The sequence below is a fragment of the Phyllobates terribilis genome, unplaced genomic scaffold, assembly GCF_046119375.1.
Source record: "Phyllobates terribilis strain yellow unplaced genomic scaffold, ASM4611937v1 Scaffold_8__6_contigs__length_399053987, whole genome shotgun sequence".
Classification (NCBI taxonomy): Eukaryota; Metazoa; Chordata; class Amphibia; order Anura; family Dendrobatidae; genus Phyllobates; species Phyllobates terribilis.
Genome location: NW_027362768.1, coordinates 96,169,353 through 96,189,949, shown reverse-complemented (window position 1 = coordinate 96,189,949; position 20,597 = coordinate 96,169,353). Strand labels below are relative to the sequence as shown.

Here is a 20,597-nt window from a genome sequence, read left to right as displayed (position 1 = left end):
AAGCCTCTTACCTGGGCCAAGGAGAAAAAGACCTGGACTGCTGCTCAGTGGTCCAAGGTGTTGTTTTCAGATGAAAGTAAATTTTGCATTTCCCTATACCCAGAGTCTAGAGGAAAGGCCACAATCCAAGCTGCTTGAGGTCTAGTGTGAAGTTTCCACAATCAGTGATGGTTTGGGGAGCCATGTCATCTGCTGGTGTAGGTCCATTGTGTTTTATCAATACCACAGTCAGCGCAGCCATCTACCAGGATATTTTAGAGCACTTCATGCTTCCCGCTGCCGACAAGCTTTTTGGAGATGGAAATGTCATTCTCCAGCAGGACTTGGCACCTGTCCACACTGCCAAAAGTACCAATACCTGGTTTACAAACAGTATCACTGTGCTTGATTGGCAGCAAACTCGCCTGACCTTAACCCCATAGAGAATCTATGGGGTATTGTCAAGAGGAAGATGAGAGACACCAGATCCAACAATGCAGACGAGCTGAAGGCTGCTATCAAAGCAACCTGGGCTTCCATAACACCTCAGCAGTGCACAGGCTGATCGCCTCCATGCCACGCCGCATTGATGCAGTAATTGATGCAAAAGGAGCCTCGACCAAGTATTGAGTGCATTTACTAAACACACATTTCAGTAGGCCAACATTTCGGATTTTAAAAACATTTTTCAAGCTGCTATAAAGTATTCTAATTTACTGAGATAATGACTTGTGTTTTCATTGGCTGTAAGTCATAATCATCAACATTAAACAGAAATAAACACTTGAAATAGATCACACTGTTTGTAATGACTCTATATAATATATGAGTTTCACTTTTTGTATTGAAGAACTGAAATAAATTAACTCTTTGATGATATTCTAACTTAGTGAGAAGCACTTTTATTTCCATGCACCTTTCTCTCTTACCAATCGTAACCCTGTTAGCGAAGGCCACCTGAAGACCAGGGAGGGGAATACATCAGGCTAATGCATGGAAGCACCAATGATGAGACATACCCTGTAGATGGCACCTGCACAGTACAGGCGGTGTGAATCCCATCTGACTGCATTCATTCTAGTATAACACATGCACAGCTAGAACAAATGTGACCATTTTATGTATTTTCCCACACATTAAAGAGGTTGTTCACTATTTTAGCATTGATGACCTATCCCTAGGATAGGTCATCAATGTCAGGTCGGTCGGTGTCCGACACCCGGCACCCCCGCCAATCAGTTGTTATCGGTGTCGGACGGAAATACTCACTTGTGTAGCTGTCTGTCTGACAGTGGCCGAGGCTTGGTACTACACATCTGCCTCTTAGTCTAATCAATAGGAGGCGGATGTGTAGTACCCTGCCGCGACCATTGTCAGAAGACGGGCAGATCCGTAAAGTGAAGACTTGCGGCCGACACCAATAACAGCTGATTGGTGGGGGGGGGTGTCGGGTGTCTGACCCCGACCAATCAGACATTGATAACTTGGCCTAAGGATAAGTCATCAATGCTAAAAGTAGTGGACAACCTCTTTAATCTAAATACTTACATGTGTACTGCTTATGCCTTCTAGCAGCAGACGTGTAATCTCAGCTTGACGGTCAAATTCACTTTGCGTTATTCTGAGCTCCTGTTCAGCCTTGAGAAAAAAAAAAAAGAAAATTACCAACATGTGTATTTTTCCAGAGGCCGGACAGTCACATTGCATCACGCGCAGGTTAACCCAATGGGTGTAATGACCCGTGTCCTGTTCTCACCGACCATAGCAAAATACAACAGATATGACTTACGGTACATCCGGGGCTTTGCTAATGGAAGAACAAACAGAAGAGTTTCCCTGACATTTTTTCCCCCTGCTCCATATAGTTAACTAAAGTTTTATTTCCAGTGACTTCTCCGCCAGTATAAAAGGAGGCTAACCACACTTACTAAATCACAAATCTGAAAAAGCCTCAAGTAACCGCCACTGCAGAGCATTGAGCAACTGCACATTTCTCTGGTAGTTACACAATACATCCTGACCAACGCAGCATGTCACATGTATCCTGCCAAAGCTTCACGAACTTGTGATTATGTGTCTGTACACACTGGTACTGCTTGTAGAGATCCAACTGGTATAGCATCAAGGAGTCTTACAGGCAATGCATCCTGGGAAAGACTAAGCAAATTGTCTCAAATATATTATATCTATCTACATATAGAAAGGTGTCAACCAGGGCTGTGGAGTCTGTGTCCATTTTGGTGGAATCGGAGTCAGTATAAAATGGACAGACTCCAACTCCTAAAATCTATAATAAATTGGGTACAGTAGTTCAATGCAGTTTGTGGGGAATATTTTTTCATAAGAATTTGGGAAAGTTATGAAATATCCTATAAATGTCTGTCATATTCCTGATCTAAGGGTCTAGACTTTTAGCTGAGATGAATCTGTGCTACAGTAAATTTATCACTTAAACATGAGCCGTGTATGAGGGAGTCGGAGTCGTGGAAATTGAGGAGTTGGAGGTTTGGCTTACAGACTCCACAGCCCTGGTGCCAAAACTTTTGGCCATGACTGTACATGCATGGTCATCATGCCACCCGTTCAATGTACACAGAAATCATAAAAAGCCCAAATAACTGCACCACCTGACAAGGTTTCATTGGCAACAGCCTTTAGTAAAAGTTTATGCTTTCCTAGTCATAAAAATGGCAAACTTCCAATACAAAAATACAATAAACCAGAATAACCACTCTGCATTTAGCACAACTTGCATTGCAGAAAGAGAAGACTGGTATTCCCCTATTATTAAGGGAAGTAAGCAATGTGAAATCACCTAGACTTTTTTTTTTTTTTTTTTTTTTTTTTACAACTGAATGTGATTGGCGTGTAATGGGCAACAAGAAAGGTTATTATTTACACCATAAACTATTGCCGAATCACTTTGGGTGATAGATTTCTCAATGGTATCAGACTCCATAGTCCGGATACTTGAAGGGACTCTTCTCTTGCTATACACAGAGTCCCAAGAAAGACCCCCTCCAACAATGCTGCATCACCAACCCCCAGAAGATAAATAGTGGTCCCAAGTAAAGAAAAGGGTCACTGAGGGATGGGGCTAGAAGAAATCCCAAAATTCATGGCACATCTAGTACAATGTAGGCCAATGAAATCAACAAGGAGCTCAGCGTATACTCACCCTCGTCACTTCATCAGTCCACATCTGACCAGCAGTAAAATATAGAAACAAAACTTAATACGTAATAAAAATGCATTCTGCTTTCCTACACTACAATTCTAGTGGTGTTACACTATATAGGGAATCAAAGAATAAGAATCAAAGTTGGATTAAAAGGGATTCAAAAAGCAGTCTAACATTTTGGGATGCAACAAATTAGAAAATGATCACATTGAAGTATAAACTCTAGAACTGCCATGTACTACGTTACTCTTCATTTCAATATTATAAATGGGGAAAGCTTTATCATGATCCACTAGGAAGGAACACAATAAAACTACACAAGCAAATATTATAAAGAAATGCCTCTCTCCACTCAGCCAATACTCCTACCCCCAGTCTCTTGTAGTGATCACTGTCTGAATTACAGAATGAAATTCATAGCTTGTACATGTTCCTCTAGTAGATCCATCTTACCCCAGTCCTGGATTCACAGCTACACTTCTCAATCTGTTAGTAGGATTTCACTCCCTTAACTATTTATAGGCTCCTCTTGCTTGACTGAGCCCATGAGCTGCGCGACTTCAGCCAAGGAGCCGTCAGTCAAGCAGGAGGAGGTAGTTCTGGGCAGGCTATGGAGCTGGAGTGACAGAGGCTTCAGATCTAGAAATCGCTTTTAAGCTTCATTTGCATATCAAGTCAAACACTCAGTAAGGGAGAAATGAACTGGCCATGTAATGGTATCTATTTCTGGACTTGTCTTTGAAAGACCTACATGAGCATATAAATAATTTGGGGGGTTGGGGGATTGAGCAGTGTGTCTGGGAATCCAGGTCTGGGATAGGACCTATTAGAGGAACATATGCAAGCAGCAAAAACTTCTATGTATGGATTTTATTCTGCAATTCAGATAGTGATCAGTACAAGAGACTGAAGGAGGGGGGTGAAGTGGCTGATGAGCGGAGAAAGATTTCCCTCTAATAATTTGCACTACACTTCATTACAGAGATATTCACATTTGTTTCTTCTAAAGTGTGCTACGTGAAAAATATATGCAGCCAACTGGAAATTTCTTCAGTCTTCTCTGGGGGAATGTGCACTCACCCCTCCTTCCCAGATGCTGTCAATCACAGCCAGACAACCTCAGACTGGTAGACTACAAGATCAGATGCAGAGCTGCGATTGGAAGCATCTACATGGAAGGGGGCAAAAGCACACGCCCCCAGTGAAGACTAAAGGAACACCCAGCTGGACTGCAAAACAGATTTCACATACTGGACTCCAGAAGGAAATGGGAATACCTCTGCAATGGAGTAGCGCAAAATGGGAAAGAGGCAAAATCAGAGGAGCTCAGGGAGGTATTTAACGATTACTTATTAAGCAGTGACAGGTCTTTTAACATTTTATTCCAAGCTTCAAAAAGGAAGTGGATAATAGAGACCACTTTTATATCCACGTACGACCCTTCAATGAATATGTATCAATCCAGTTAACAGCTTCATAAACTATCCACTCTGCTTGTGACAAAATACCAGGAGCTCTTCACAAAAAAAACAAAACAATTGAAACACACACACAACCCTGTACTAAGACTATCAATATGGAAAATGTAAATTTGTAATAGTGATATCTTGCTTTTATGCATTAAATTCATGCTTAAACATTAGAGCAAGAGCCTTGCCATGAACAAGCATTCAGCAATACACATTCAAACCCCCATATGGAAAAAAAAGTGATGGAAAACAATGGGAGGAGAAAGGAATAGTCCAACAATAAACAGATGGCCATCTAGTGATGACAGGTGGGAGGACAGTAATTGTTGATATATGCAGAGACCTGGATCGCTCAGGTAAGTTATAAAAATCACTAAGTGCCAAGAGTTAGAGGCTCGTCCTGCACTTTAAAAATATAAAAAGAGAATGCTGAAAAATAAAAGGAGTGTAGCATAGCAATCCCCGACAGTTTTCAAGTCTACACTGTTCTCCCTTCTCATCATATTACTCACCAACTCGTCTTTGCACTTTAGCTCGGTCTTCTCTCAGCAGACAAGTGACTGCTGCAACCAATCACTAGCTGCTGCAGTAATGCATTGGTGACTGTGTGCAGCGGTCATGTCTGGTTGGGCTGAAAAGAAGTACAGAGCCTGTCTGGGGAGCGGCAAGATGAGAATTATTTTACAACCTTTGGTTTTTGTATAAAAAACAAAAAAAAAACCCAAATCATGGACAGGTCACATGCGTATGGGGGCAAAGCTGCATGGAGATAGAAGCACTGCAGGTCATCACGCGACCCCACTGACTAGGATTAAATGCAAACTTGCAATGTGAAACCGTGATCTTCATGTTGTGAGCCACATGTCCTGTAACCCTGGCCTAATGCCTTGAAAGTTAAAGGGCATCTGTCAGTAGGATCAACCCACCGAAATAGACATGCAGGTCATAGGAAGCTGAATAAAATGATCCCTTCATATCTGTGATCCAATGTCTTATTCCAGAGATATCAGTTTTCTTAACTTGTAAATGAGCTGTTAAGATCTATGGGACGGACATAGGTCTCAGAGAATCTGCCTCCAGAGCTTATTATACATGAAAGGTAGCGTTACTAGTGTGAGACATTTAGCTCAGGAGAGCAGACTGTCACTCATTACATGTCTCACACTGGTAACACTCACTTTCAGTTAAAATAAGAGCTACAGGCAGATTATAAGGGAGATCTAGATCTGGTCCATAGATCTGAAAAGTTAATTTACATCTTAATAAAAATGTGGATTTTTCTGGAACAAGATATCTGATCACAGGTATCAAGGTATGATTTTATTCAGCTTCCTATGACCTGTATGCCCATATAGATAGTTTAGGAGGGTTGATCCTAATGACAGATTCCCTTTAAATGCGCAGATCTTGTATACAGAATTATTTTTTTTTTGCAATACTTAAACAGGAACTGATAGTGTAGTAAATGCTTTATAGTGCTGCTTAACTATAAAAATAATCATAGTTCTGTAATGCATGCAAACTACACATGTACAAAAGGTAAAGCTATACATATCAGGATTGATTTAGTAATATCAGATGAGCAAATCTTTCCCGCAGTCCAGGTCTGGTACCAAAGACGACCCTCCGTGGCACCCGGCCTTCAATTCTGTCTCCTGGCGCTTACTAGTCCCTGCATAGCCAGAGGCGATCATGATACCATGTACAGATGTTAAGACCGGCTGCCATGGAGGACTGGCTTGGACGCCAGATCAGGGCAACAAGAATGGAGTAGCTCATCTCTAATATAGATCAGGAAATGAGATGACAACATCTGGGGAAAACCCCCTCCCCAAAATAAATAGGATGAAAAATGGGGGTTTGATTGCTTTATTCTCAATATATACCAATTGTATGTAAAAAAGGGTGTTTGCGCCTACAGCTCCTATGGGTTTCCATGTTAACAGACTACAATGAAGCCCTTTGTAGTCAGGTTTTTATTCCACTCCCTCAGCTACATGGAGTTAATGACTTGGCACAAGATGGATATTCATTCTTGCCACGAAACCCAAACTGCACAATTTTTGCCAACGTTACAAACTTTCTAGCATATCGGTAGTTGTAAGTAGAGGAAAGCACAGATGATCAGGGAGGGGAGACGCTGAGAACAGGCAAGAGCACAAGAAGTCATAGAAAAGTACTTGTCTTGGTCATCAGGTCCCTTGTACATGGCAGCGTGACGGTCATCCTACAGAAGTATGGAGGGACGCTGCAGTTTGGCGGCTTGCAGTAGTCATTTTATAGGACAGTGAGAAGAGAAAGATACACACATTGTGAACAGCTTAGCACACCACAGCGCTCTTCAGCAGACGGGACACTACAACTCCCAGCATCTTGGGAAATGGAGTCCTAAAAGCTGAATGATTAAGAGAGGGACAAACCGTCCAGCAGACATGAGAGGATTGATCTAGGGAACAGACCATGGATAGCCCACAAAATACACACTGATCGTATACACTACAGGAGGGCTAGGCTATCATCTAGAAGAAATGCGTTATCTATAGGACCATGGATGAATGTGGCTTCTCTTGCAGTGCAGAGACGACGGGGAGTATTCGCTGCAAATAGCAGCTTATTGGGTTACCAAAAAAATAGTGTACATTTTAGTTATACAAGTCAATTAGCTTAGGTGACTTGTATAGTAAAGGGGTTAACTACTACTAATACTGATGACCTTTACTAAGGATGGGTCATCAATATCGTAGATCAGTGGGGGTGGGACAGCCGGCATCTGTCATTCTCCGCTAATAAAGTGTAACAGCACCGGTCCAAACACTAGAATAGCCATTTCCTAGTAAAGCAGCTCAGCTCCTATTAGAGTGAAAGGAGCTGTGCTGTCCCAGCTCCATACACTTTATAGCCATCTGCCGCAGAAACAAAACAATAGTGGATTGGTGGGGGTCCCACATGTCAGACCTCTGCCGATCTAATACTGATACCCTGTCCTTAGGATTGGTTCTCAATATCGCTGTGGTGCACAACCCCCATACTCCATTACACATAGATTTTATTGAGAGTATTTTGATCTGTTTCATTTTCCAGGAGACTGAACCTGGCCGACTAATACAATGCAAGAGAAGGCACAATACATGGAATGAAGTGGTGACGGGAGGCCAACAAACCTGCAGCCACTTTACATGCAACACGCCGAGCATGTAAGACAAATTTACCATAAAGCTGGCATCCCGCTCAGGCTCAGATGTGTGTAACTGCTTAAAGTGCACACATACAAAAGGGAGAAAGAAAAGACATACAGTAAGGCAAAGATCTGTTCACTGCACGAGAAGCAGAGAAAGTCATTACAATAAGCACACAGGTAGCAGAGCGGCGTTAAAGGGGTATTCCCCCCTCTAAAATGCTATCCCAATATGTAGTAGGTGTAATAATAATATTAGCAAATACTACATTTCTAATTTTGAGGTATAGTTCTCCTGATTAGCTATGTCACTTACCCCATGTGCAGGGCATTGCAGTAGTAGGTATCCATGGTTACGACCACTAGCAACTAACAATCACTATACGAGTGGTAGTAACCATGGATACCTAAGATACCCCACATGAAGGGCATTGCAGTAACAGAAATAGCGAATCAGAAGCACTACACTACATTTCTAATTGGAAATATTTTCTATTATTACTACCTACTACATGTTGATATAGGGTCTTGGAGATGGGAATACCCCTTTAAGTACCTTCCACTCCTGTAACCATGTTCGTTATCAATGCAGGAAAATGAAAAAAATATAAATTCAGAAGTTATTCATTTCGGCACATTAAATGCTGGACAAAATTACTAGTTGTGAATCTACAGTATCCCTCATATACACAAATTCCATCCTATAGGACCTTCAGTTCATATTGGCCATGCGGTTGGCTTCCTATTGTAGTGCATGGGGCTCTTACTGCCCTGATTTTAGAAGGACACAGGATTTTTCTGACTATCCACCAGAAAATAAAAATGTCAAGTTTCATCGGACGCACGTGATGGGCAATGATGCCAGGCGAGGACTGCTCTACACCCGGCAGCCAGTCTCCTTACGTTACTAAGCCCCACAACGCGTGCATGGGCACTAAAACTAGGAGGATGTGAACAGTTATAATTGGGAATTTTCCAATTTAATACCCTCCTATTAAGTGATTAAATTGGAAAATTCACATTTATAAAATGGTTAGGCATGCTCCTATTCTTAGTCCCCATACACGCATTGTGGGGCTTAATAACATAAGGAGGCTGGCTGCCATTCTGGTTCTGTCGGGGGTAGAGCAGTATATTATAAAGGTTTTAAGTTGTACTGTTGTGTGATTAATGTACTGTAGACCTAGGCTAAAAAAGGTTTCCCATCCAGAAAATCACTTTATTATTGACATAAAAGGGGTTTTCCAGTGCCGCCCACCTCTGCGTCCAGAGGGAATACGTGCTGGTCATGTACACGTGTACGTACCGGTCAGGGGTGCACAAGTATACGGCACGTTATTGTACAACTCTGACGTTCACAATACCAGACATGGGCCGATTATCACACTGCAGTAGCCACATACGGCACGTGGTGGCCAATGACTACACAGTTGTAAAGATAAAACTGATGTACTCTGAGCGAAAAATATTTTGCATGATGGTGCGATTTCAGCCATATGTGGCGGCTGCATGATGCCGCGGTTTCGGCCACATGTGGCTGCTGCACCATAGGAGTATTCAGACGCTAAAAAAGTGGTGCGGTGAAAAACTGCATCAAAACTTACATGCAGGTTTACCACAATTTCCCGGCATCACAGATGAAAGATGGAAAATAAGTGTTTCAGCTGCAAGACTAGAGCATGGCAAAAACACAGCTAATCTAGATAAAAACAAAACTGGGGCACAATCGCATGGTGTGAACAAACCCTCACAGCTCAAGCAAAGTGGATATGATTTCAGAAAAAAAAATATGCATGCCCAACGTGCTGTTAAAGAGGCTACAAAACAGAGTTCTTTCAGGCTGCCAATAGAGGAAGAAATGCACCACGCAACATTGTAATTGCTTTTTTTTTTTTTTAATGCAAAACTACAGAGTTACTGCATTAAAAGACAAAAATACACTCCAAAAAAATACTGCAAATTTTGGTGCAAACACTTGTGGAAAACATGCAGAAAAAAAATCACCTAGCTTTTCTGCATGTGGTAACATGTCCTAGAGCAGTTAGAAGCTAAAATCGATTAATAGAGGAGTTACCCCTATAATGTTCTCTGTTAGAGGGGAGAAGAAGAAGAGGGAAACCAAAGTCATTCTGCCATATCCACCGACTCCCATAGACTTATGGATTGTAAAGCTGGTGTGAACCGATTTACTCAAACCAGGTCCATCAGATACAACAGTGGTGAATGGTCTGTGGGCAGGAGCCCTGACAGCCACATGTTACAATGAGGATATTGGGCTGGGCCCCAGACCATACAGTATGCTTTATTGCAGGATGTCACCAGACAGATGTGGTTGGGTAAATGCCATGCATTCTTCCTACTAGGTGGATGCCGCTATAGATTGTCAGCACAGAGAACGGCATCTTCATCAGGAATCTGGGACGTTCCCATTGTTTGGCCACAATCAGCCCATGTTGTCAGGTCAGCTATTCTGTCTTTAACCACAGGGAGCAGGAGGGACATTTTGTTCCACTCATTTGTCATAGCATCTACTTACTGAAGCTCTGGCTTCTGCAACTTTGGCTTTTTTCAATCGGGTCTTTGCAGCATCCAAATCCAACCTTTTATTCTGCAACAGTTTCCGTTCTCTCTGAGGAAAGAGAAAATTGAGGGAAATACATCATTACATCTGTTGCATAAAGGCTCAATAAGCAAAATGAGACAATCTGAGAAACGGGGAAAAACTTGATGACAAAGTACATGGCAAGCATCATTTCACTGCGCAGCACAGCGGTTTATCCTATGAAAACTGAATCACAAGAAGTGCCCAGTATAAAGCAGAGCGGGCGGCCGGGGGACAGATTTTTTTTGTGTGTATAAACCAACCCTGCCTGTTACATTTAATGATCGGTGGTAGAATGAGCCCTGGCGGCTGCAAATTGCCAAGGCATGCTGGGGCCCAATTACCCAAAATAATGTTTATTGGTCATGACTGGGCAAACAGAAGCTGGACAACAAAGTCTGCATATACGCAAGAAAAAGTACAAGCCCATCCATGAGCGTAGGTTCAATTACAGGTTGTAATAATCAAAGATCTGTATAACAAGTGAATAAACAGAAAGGTATTATCCCCATGCTTAGCATAAGGTCAGGCAAATCGTATTTATCTGTTACATATTTTGATTCTGTCTCCACTTATGAGTCACTTCTTCCCCTCCCCTATGAATTCACCATTTATTCTGAAAAAAATAATATAACAACTCAGTCTTGGTCAAGACAAGACTGCCAGCAGTGTGACGCATCAGGTTACACTGTCAATTATACTATTTAGAGAGATAAAGGGGACTTGGAGTAATGAACAGACGAGAAAACAGATTGAGATACAGAAAGTGTCTTTTGCCTCACCCTAAAGCAGCAATCACATTTACACTGCTCAGTACTACTGTATACTTTCCTCTGCTGCTTCTCTCAGTGTGCTTCTTAAAGACTGAAGACCAGGTATTACTCTATGTGCCCTGTGGTGTATAGAAGACACATCGGCTAGTCTCCAACCTACAGCCAAGAGTCAATTGCAAGGTAATAGACAGAACCTCAAAAGGGTGGGGAAAAAAAAAAAAGTGATGAAAATGCAGGATACAAGTCATATAATGGCCAGAAATAGTGTTATTACACACACACACACACACTCTAAAAAGTTATATGGAAGTATAGTGAAAAAGACACCCAGCACCAGATCCGGTTGCATGAACAGCAAACAGAGCTGAACAGCACAGCTCCGCTGACTGCAGTGGCCGTTCTCAGGTACTGCAGCACAGCCCTTTTAAAAGCCATTTCTATGTACAAACCAAAAAAGTTTAGGATTTATGAGCTGAACAGCCTTCTCTGGTGTTTACATGTAAAAGGTAGAAATATGTAACATTAAATAAGGTTGTCAGACATCCATTTTTTGCTTAAAACAGCAGGGAAATTATAAAATAAAATGAGGTGTACTCACAAGCACCAACCCCCGTGACTATAGCTAGGTGGCACAGGTTGTCCATCAGTACAGGAAGTGATGGCGTCCCTTTCTTAGTTCATCCGACTACAGAGGTCTTTGATTGGAAAGACTAGAAAGGGCCCTCATGAGCAGCTTATCCCTTCATCACTTTGTCACTATGACCGCTGCAGCCAATCACAAACCCTAACAGTGAGATGACCTAATTATAGGGTGTCATCACTTCTTGTTCTGGTGGAAACCACCGAAGCAGCCTCCGCTGGGGCCACAGGGGTTAGACCTGGTAAGGAACTGGTCGCAAATATTTATTATGGCACAGAAACATTTAGAGGAAAATAAAGTTTGCTTCATCCCAAGCAGGAGTGAAGATCCGAACTTAAAGGAGGCATCAAATACAAAAGTATCCAAAATACTCAACAGGGAAAAACAGCCAAATTGTCATTACAGTCACTGGCTAGAAGGCATTTATTTTTTTTACTGGAAACATTACTTTTTTTCTTTGCTTTAAGAGCTTTCTAAACAGGAATATGACGGCCGGCTGAGTCACTGGGTGCAGGGACGTGATAGAGGTCTGCCCTGTGCTATACTTACAGATATGGTTTTATAATCTCCTTCTATAAAATTCCTTAAGGGAGTGAGAAAGTTAATGGCTCCGGTCTGTATAAGTTCCCGGTGAGCTCCTCCTATTCGCTTCTGTGTTTCCCCACATTTAATGAGAGCATTTCCTGAAAACACAAAGAGACAGTGTTACCCACAGAAGTACAAGAGACTAAACCAAAATGAAAGTAATGTCAGTGTATGAGGACCCCTAATGAGAAGCACATACAAGACCACCCTGTATTAGGCCCGCTCTGGGGCATGCTGCACATTACACAACCAAGTATCATTAGAAGCCCTCTATAGAACGCAGAGTGTGCGGCAGCAGCTGCGGACCTGACGCACTGTGCAGGGGCAAACAGATAAAAGTATAATGCAAACAAAAGTGCCCCCCCAAATGCAGTATGATACCCCCACAGTGAATTCCTCCACATGAACGTATGGCAACCCTACTGTACCCCCTTCCCTCAACCTCCCCCGCCAAAGAATGGTGACCCCATCACAGTATACGTAATTCTCTAACTGTAATCTCCACATAGTCCTCCACACACAATGAGGCCCAAATACCACTCCACACAATACAATGGGCTCCACATTTACAGTGGGTACAGAAAGTATTCAGACCTTTAAATTTTTCACTCATTGCAGCCATTTGGTAAATTCTAAAAAGTTCATTTTTTCCTCTCATTAAAGTACACTGTGCACCCCATCTTGACGGAGAAAAAACAGAAATGTAGAAATTTTTGCAAATTTATTAAAAAAGAAAAAAAACTGAAATATCACATGGTCATAAGTAGTCAGACCCTTTGCTCAGTATTGAGTAGAAGCACCCCTTTGAGCTAGTACAGCCATGAGTCTCCTTGGGAATGATGCAACAAGTTTTTCACACTTGGATTTGGGGATCCTCTGCCATTCCTCCTTGCAGATCTTCTCCAGTACCGTCAGGTTGGATGGTGAACAGACATTTTCAGGTCTCTCCAGAGATGCTCAATTGGGTTTAGGTCAGGGCTCTGGCTGGGCCAGTCAAGAATGGTCACAGTTGTTCTGAAGCCACTCCTTTGCTATTTTAACTGTGTGCTTAGGGTCATTGTATTGTTGGAAGGTGAACCTTCGGTCAAGTCTGAGGTCCAGAGCACTCTGGAAGGGGTTTTCATCCAGGATCTCTGTACTTGGCAGCATTCGTGTTTTCTTCAGTTGCAACTAGTCGCCCTGTCCCTGCAGCTGAAAAACACCCCCATAGCATGATGCTGCCACCACCATGTTTCACTGGTGGGATTGTATTGGGCAGGTGATGAGCAGTGCCTGGTTTTCTCCACAAATACCACTTAGAACTTTTTGGTGATAATTCTGTCTTCGTCTCATCAGACCAGAGAATCTTATTTCTCAGTCTGGGAGTCCTTCATGTGTTTTCGAGCAAACTATGCGGGCTTTCATATGTCTTGCACTGAGGAGAGGCTTCCGTCGGACCACTCTGCCATAAAGGCCCGACAGGTGGAGGGCTGCAGTGATCGTGGACTTTGTAGAACTTTCTTCCATCTCCCCACTGCATCTCTGGAGCTCAGCCACAGTGATCTTGGGGTTCTTCTTTACCTCGCTCACCAAAGCTTTGCTCAGATTGGCTGGACGGCCATGTCTAGGAAGACTTCTGGTGGTCCCAAATATCTTCCATTTAAGGATTATGGAGGCCACTGTGCTCTTCGGAACCTTGAGTAATGCAGAAATTCTTTTGAAACCTTTGCCAGATCTGTGCCTTGCCACAATTCTGTCCAAGTTCCTTTTGCAGTTCCTTTGAGCTCATGATTCTCATTTAGTCTGACATGCACTGTGAGGTCTTATATCGACAGGTGTGTGACTTTCCAAATCAAGTCCTATCAGTTTAATTAAACACAGCTGGGCTCCAATGAAGGAGTAGAACCATCTCAAGGAGGGTCACAAGGAAATGGACAGCATGTGACTTAAATATGAGTGTCTGAGCAAAGGGCCTGAATACTTTCCATACCCAATGCATATATTAAAAAAAAATATATAAAAAAAAATAAAATAATAATCTGCATTTCCTGGATGAACCACCACATATACATACAAACACACACACACACACACACACACACACACACAGTACAGACCAAAAGAAAGTTTGGACACACCTTATTTAAAGATTTTTCTGTACAATTTTCATAGTCATGAAAATACATTCACACTGAAGGCATCAAAACTATGAATTAACACATGTGGAATTATATACTTGACAAAAAAGTGTGAAACAACTGAAAATGTCTTCTATTCTAGGTTCTTCAAAGTAGCCACCTTTTGCTTTGATGACTGCTTTGCACACTCTTGGCATTCTCTTGATGAGCTTCAAGTGGTAGTCACCGGAAATGGCTTCCAACAATCTTGAAGGAGTTCCCAGAGATGCTTAGCACTTGTTGGCCCTTTTGCCTTCACTCTGCGGTCCAGCTCACCCCAAACCATCTCGATTGGGTTCAGGTCTGGTGACTGTGGAGGCCAGGTCATCTGACGTAGCACCCCATCACTCTCCTTCTTGGTCAAATAGCCCTTACACAGCCTGGAGGTGTGTTTGGGGTCATTGTCCTGTTGAAAATTAAATGATGGTCCAACTAAACACAAACCGGATGGAATAGCATGCCGCTGCAAGATGCTGTGGAAGCCATGCCTTCAATTTTGAATAAATCCCCAACAGTGTCACCAGCAAAGCACCCCCATACCATCACACCTCCTCCTCCATGCTTCACGGTGGGAACCAGGCATGTAGAGTCCATCCGTTCACCTTTTCTGCGTCACACAAAGACACGGTGGTTGGAACCAAAGATCTCAAATTTGGACTCCTCAGACCAAAGCACAGATTTCCACTGGTCTAATGTCCATTCCTTGTGTTCTTTAGCCCAAACAAGTGTCTTCTGCTTGTTGCCTGTCTTTAGCAGTGGTTTTCTAGCAGCTATTTTACCATGAAGGCCTGCTGCACAAAGTCTCCTCTTAACAGTTGTTGTAGAGATGTGTCTGCTGCTAGAACTCTGTGTGGCATTGACCTGGTCTCTAATCTGAGCTGCTGTTAACCTGCGATTTCTGAGGCTGGTGACTCGGATAAACTTATCCTCAGAAGCAGAGGTGACTCTTGGTCTTCCTTTCCTGGGGCGGTCCTCATGTGAGCCAGTTTCTTTGTAGCGCTTGATGGTTTTTGCAACTGCACTTGGGGACACATTCAGGGTTTTCCCAACTTTTCAGACTGACTGACCTTCATTTCTTAAAAGTAATGATGGCCACTCGTTTTTCTTTACTTAGAATTTGTATTATGGCAAGAAAAAAGCAGCTAACAGTCTATTCAGTAGGACTATCAGCTGTGTATCCATCTGACTTCTGCACAACACAGCTGATGGTCCCAACCCCATTTATAAAGGCAAGAAATCCCACTTATTAAACCTAACAGGGCACACCTGTGAAGTGAAAACCATTTCCAGTGACTACCTCTTGAAGCTCATCAAGAGAATGCCAAGAGTGTGCAAAGCAGTCATCAAAGCAAAAGGTGGCTACTTTGAAGAACCTAGAATATAAGACATATATTCAGTTGTTTCACACTTTTTTGTTAAGTATATAATTCCACATGTGTTAATTCATAGTTTTGATGCCTTCAGTGTGAATGTACAATTTTCAAAGTCATGAAAATACAGAAAAATCTTTAAATGAGAAGGTGTGTCCAAACCTTTGGTCTGAAAAAAAAAAAAAAATTATATATATATATATATATATATATATATATATATATATATATATATATATATATATATATATATATATATATATATTTTACACATATATACACACACACACACGTGTGAACTTATCTTAGTTATTTAATACATGTAGCTAAACCAAAAGAAATGAACGGAGCCGTCCGGCATCCATAAAATGGACCATAAAAATCACTTTGTATGCCGTCATCCAGACTCTGCAATCAGAGATGGTTCTGAGCAGGGGGCCGGCCTCCGTTTGCCAATACAGAACATTAGGGCTCCCCTTCATGAATGGCCTTATGCAGAGGAGTGACTTTTCATAATACTTTTTACATGGTGTTGGTCCGGGGTCAATGACAGACTGAGAGCAGGGCTGAGCGCTGTGCTCCTTTGGTAGTGATAGTCTACGCTTGGCTCTCCTCAGTTAGTGGATATGAACACAGTGCGAATAAGCAGCAGACGTGTCAGACTTGTGCCCTTATATACAATGAGCCAGTAAATTCATAATAGAAATCCTCAGGATGACTGAATCCATACTAAGCAATTCCATATTTACATGTCACACACATTAACAGATTCAGGCTTTGTTCACATTAGTCACTGACGCCATTAATACCAGGGCCATGACAGTAATCCCCTATTATAATGGAATCAGGGTTCTGGTATGTCTGGCCTGGAGCTGCTGAATGACATTTTTGCTTTAAACAATCCTGATGTAAGGTGAAAATGCCAGTGTGAACAAAGACTTTATAGCATTATTGACCACACGCTGTGCACGTAGACTTTAAGCACATGTGCGTCTCACTAAATTACAATATCAAAGTTAATTTCAGTTCTTCAATTCAAAAAGTGAAACTCATTATATAGAGTCATTACAAACATTACAATCTATTTCAAGTGATTATTTCTGTTAATGTTGAGGATTATGGCTTACAGCCAATGAAGATATAAAAGTCATTATCTCAGTAAATTAGAACAAAAAATGCCTGCAAAGGCTTCCTAAGGGTTTAAATAGGTCCCTTAGTCTGTTTCAGTAGGCTCCACAATCATGGGGAAGACTGCTGACTTGACAGATGTCCAGAAGGCAGTCATTGACACTCTCCACAAGGTCCCAGAGTTCCAATTTTCATTTGGAAATCAAGGTCCCAGAGTCTGGAGGAAGAGTGGAGAGGCCACAATCCAAGCTGCTTGAGGTCTAGTGTGAAGTCTTCACAATCAGTGATGGTTTGGGGAGCCATGTCATCTGCTGGTGTAGGTCCACTGTGTTTTATCAAGATCAAAGTCAGCGCAGCCGTCTACCAGGACATTTTAGAGCACTTCATGCTTCCCTCTGCCGACAAGCTTTTTGGAGATGGAAATGTCATTCTCCAGCAGGACTTGGCACCTGTCCACACTGCCAAAAGTACCAATACCTGGTTTATACACAACAGTATCACTGTGCTTGATTGGCAGCAAACTCGCCTGACCTTAACCCCATAGAGAATCTATTATAGAGAATCTATGGGGTATTGTCAAGAGGAAGATGAGAGACACCAGACCCAACAATGCAGACGAGCTGAAGGCGGCTATCAAAGCAACCTGGGCTTCCATAACACCTCAGCAGTGCCACAGGCTGATCGCCTCCATGCCACGCCACATTGATGCAGTAATTGATGCAAAAGGAGCCTCGACCAAGTATTGAGGGCATTTACTGATCATACAATTCAGTAGGACATTTCAGATTTTAAAAACATTTTTTCAAGCTGTTATAAAGTATTCTAATTTACTGAGATAATGACTTGTGTTTTCATTGGCTGTTTGCCATAATCATCAACATTAACAGAAATAAACACTTGAAATAGATCACTCTGCTGGTAATGACTATATAATATATGAGTTTCACTTTTTGTATTGAAGATCTGAAATAAATTAACTTTTTGATGATATTCTAACTTAGTGAGAAGCACTTGTATGCCACTGTAGACATTGAACACATCAAATAGATCATTCCTGGAGCACCGCTCTAGTGTTACATAGGGACAGAATTAGAAAAGGAATATAATTCTTAACAGAGCCTTAGAACAGAAATAAAAAAAAAAAAAAAAAAGGAGTTTTATCATAAAGTCGTATAATTGTAAAACAAGCAACATTACAATTAACCTCACATTAAAAATCCATGGTTAATTCTATAGTGTACAGCTTGTTGCCAAGGTTACCAGCCACATCAGTATCAGCGGTTGCCGGTTTTCTAGGCTAGCAAGCGCAGCTCTGAAGCTGGCCAAATTACTGGATCGAGTGAGCGTCAATGTCCCTGTGCTTCTCCAAAGCTGCAGAGTATTGGGGAAAAAGCAAAATAAGGATTTGCTTGCTTAATTTTTTATGTATATTCTATGTAAAGGATACATGTAATAGATTTTTTGGTGTTAAAAAAAAAAAAAAAAAAAAAGGCATTTAAGCAGACCTGGGTATCTGTATGAGCAGACTGGAGATAAAGTAATCTGATTCTGCAGTCATCTCTTAGGCTGTGTGCCCACGTAGCATTTTTCAAGCGTATATGCTGCGGAATTTCCGCAGCGTAAACGCTTGAAAAACGCATGTAGATCCGCACCCCATGGTCCCCAATGGCATTCCGCAATGTCAATGCCCATGCTGCAGATTTTTCCGCAGCGTATATGCTGCAGTCAAAAATCCGCAGCATGTTCATTAATTTTGCGGAAGCGCTGCGGAATCAATGTGCGGATGGTACCCAAGTCTGGATGAGAGGAGACTCTCATCCAGACCTGGGTACCAAAGAACCTGTAAAAAAAAGAATAAAATAAAGTTTATACTTATCTTCTGATGTTTTCCCTCCGTCGCGCTGTTGTCTGAAGGACCTGCCACGTCATTGAGTCATGTGACCCACCACATGACTCAATGACGTCACCGCAGGTCCTGCACACAACAGCGTGAGCCGCTCAAGACTCCGGACGGGGCAGAGAATGCATCAGAAGGTGAGTATAAAGTTTATTTTTTTATTTTTTACCATTCTGAACAAGTTGTCAAGCACTTTTCCAAGTGATGCTTGGAGAAGTGCTTGATAACCCGCATGCGGAAATGCATGCAAAGACGCCTCACAAACGCTTCTACCTGGCGGGAAAACCGCATGTAATATCCGCATGCGATTTTCCCGCCAGGGAGAAGCGTAAAAAATATGCTTCAGGTCCGCAACGTGGGCACATAGCCTTACTTTACTCCCTCAACTGTATTGAGATAAAAAGGGTTACTTTTGTCATCTTAAATGATAATGTTGCAAAAGGAAAGTAAAAGCAACAAACTTGCTTGTTAAAAATAGTCTTTATATTTATTAAAAGTTCTCTGTCAAGGAAAAGACAAAGAAAAAGTTTTTTCAATGGTTTATTGGACATTGCTAGGTTACCAGCCACCTCAGCACTCAAACATGAACAATGCTTACATGCTCCTTCCAACAGAGCTTGTAAGCGCTGCCTTGAAGCTGGCTCGTATCACTGGAGAACACTGTTCGCGATCAATCCCAGCCAGCTTCAGGACAACCGTGCTCCTCCAATGTTGCGAACAGATAGCACAGTTCGGGCTAGCTGCTCAATAATGCCGATGGCCCCAATAATGAATCATTCAGGGGCATCCGGTCCCTTCCAGCATTCCAGGAGGCTGGGAAGCAGTGCATTCCTGAATATAGGATACAGAACAACCCTTTAATGTAATGAGCATTACCTATAAAGAGTGACGAGGGCAGTCCTGTTTCCTCCAGAGACAAGCAGCCCTGGAAATGGGCAACTCCAGCGGCATCTGGAGCAGTAAAGCAGGGTATACTACAGGGCTGTGGAGTCGGTCGGTATAAAATGGACCGACTCCGACAATATAATAAGTTGGATGTGCTGCATATTAGAAAAAACTTTTTGACAGTTAGGGTGATTAATGAGTGGAACAGGCTGCCACGAGAGGTGGTGAGTTCCCCTTCAATGGACGTCTTCAAACAGAGGCTGGACAGACATCTGTCTGAGATGATCTAGTGAATCCTGCTTTGAGCAGGGGGTTGGACCAGATGACCCAGGAGGTCCCTTCCAACTCTACCATTCTATGATTCTATGATATGTTGTGAGGGTCTCTGCTCATTCTTCCAGCTGTGCAGCCGTCAGCCAACGCCATGGCAGATACTCACCGTATGCTGTTCCTGGACCAAATTCACTCCCCGCATCAATCATATACTGGGACAGCTGCTCCTGATTATTCAAGCGGCTGGGTGCTTTTCTGTCAAGTTTCTCGTAGACAAACTCTTCTATTCTGGCATCTTAGAAAATGAAGAAAGAAGAAGAGCCAGTTAGGAAGGGGTCACAATATGGACGCCTAGAGACAGGCTGGCATCTCTGGAAAAGACATTAACGAGCAATGAAAATCCTTAGACATAAATACAATTAAATGGGTTCTCTGGGCACATAATATTGATGACCTATCCCACGCTACACATGGTGCTGTTCTG

The 20,597-nt window shown here is 42.3% G+C and overlaps 1 protein-coding gene across 3 annotated transcripts in view; it reads right to left on the bottom strand.

Annotated features, from left to right (window-relative positions):
• Positions 1–20,597, bottom strand: part of SH3GLB1 (SH3 domain containing GRB2 like, endophilin B1) — a 48,224-nt gene that overhangs the window by 11,695 nt on the left and 15,932 nt on the right. The window contains exons 3-8 of one of the 3 annotated variants that reach the window (XM_073643159.1): positions 20,280–20,408; positions 12,369–12,502; positions 10,341–10,433; positions 7,791–7,880; positions 3,158–3,181; positions 1,528–1,617 (exon numbers count right to left, since the gene is read on the bottom strand). In XM_073643159.1, the coding sequence (XP_073499260.1) occupies positions 1,528–1,617; positions 3,158–3,181; positions 7,791–7,880; positions 10,341–10,433; positions 12,369–12,502; positions 20,280–20,408 (560 nt within the window). The remainder of the gene's footprint in view (positions 1–1,527; positions 1,618–3,157; positions 3,182–7,790; positions 7,881–10,340; positions 10,434–12,368; positions 12,503–20,279; positions 20,409–20,597) is intronic. The other 2 variants (XM_073643160.1, XM_073643161.1) reach the window with 2 other exon arrangements.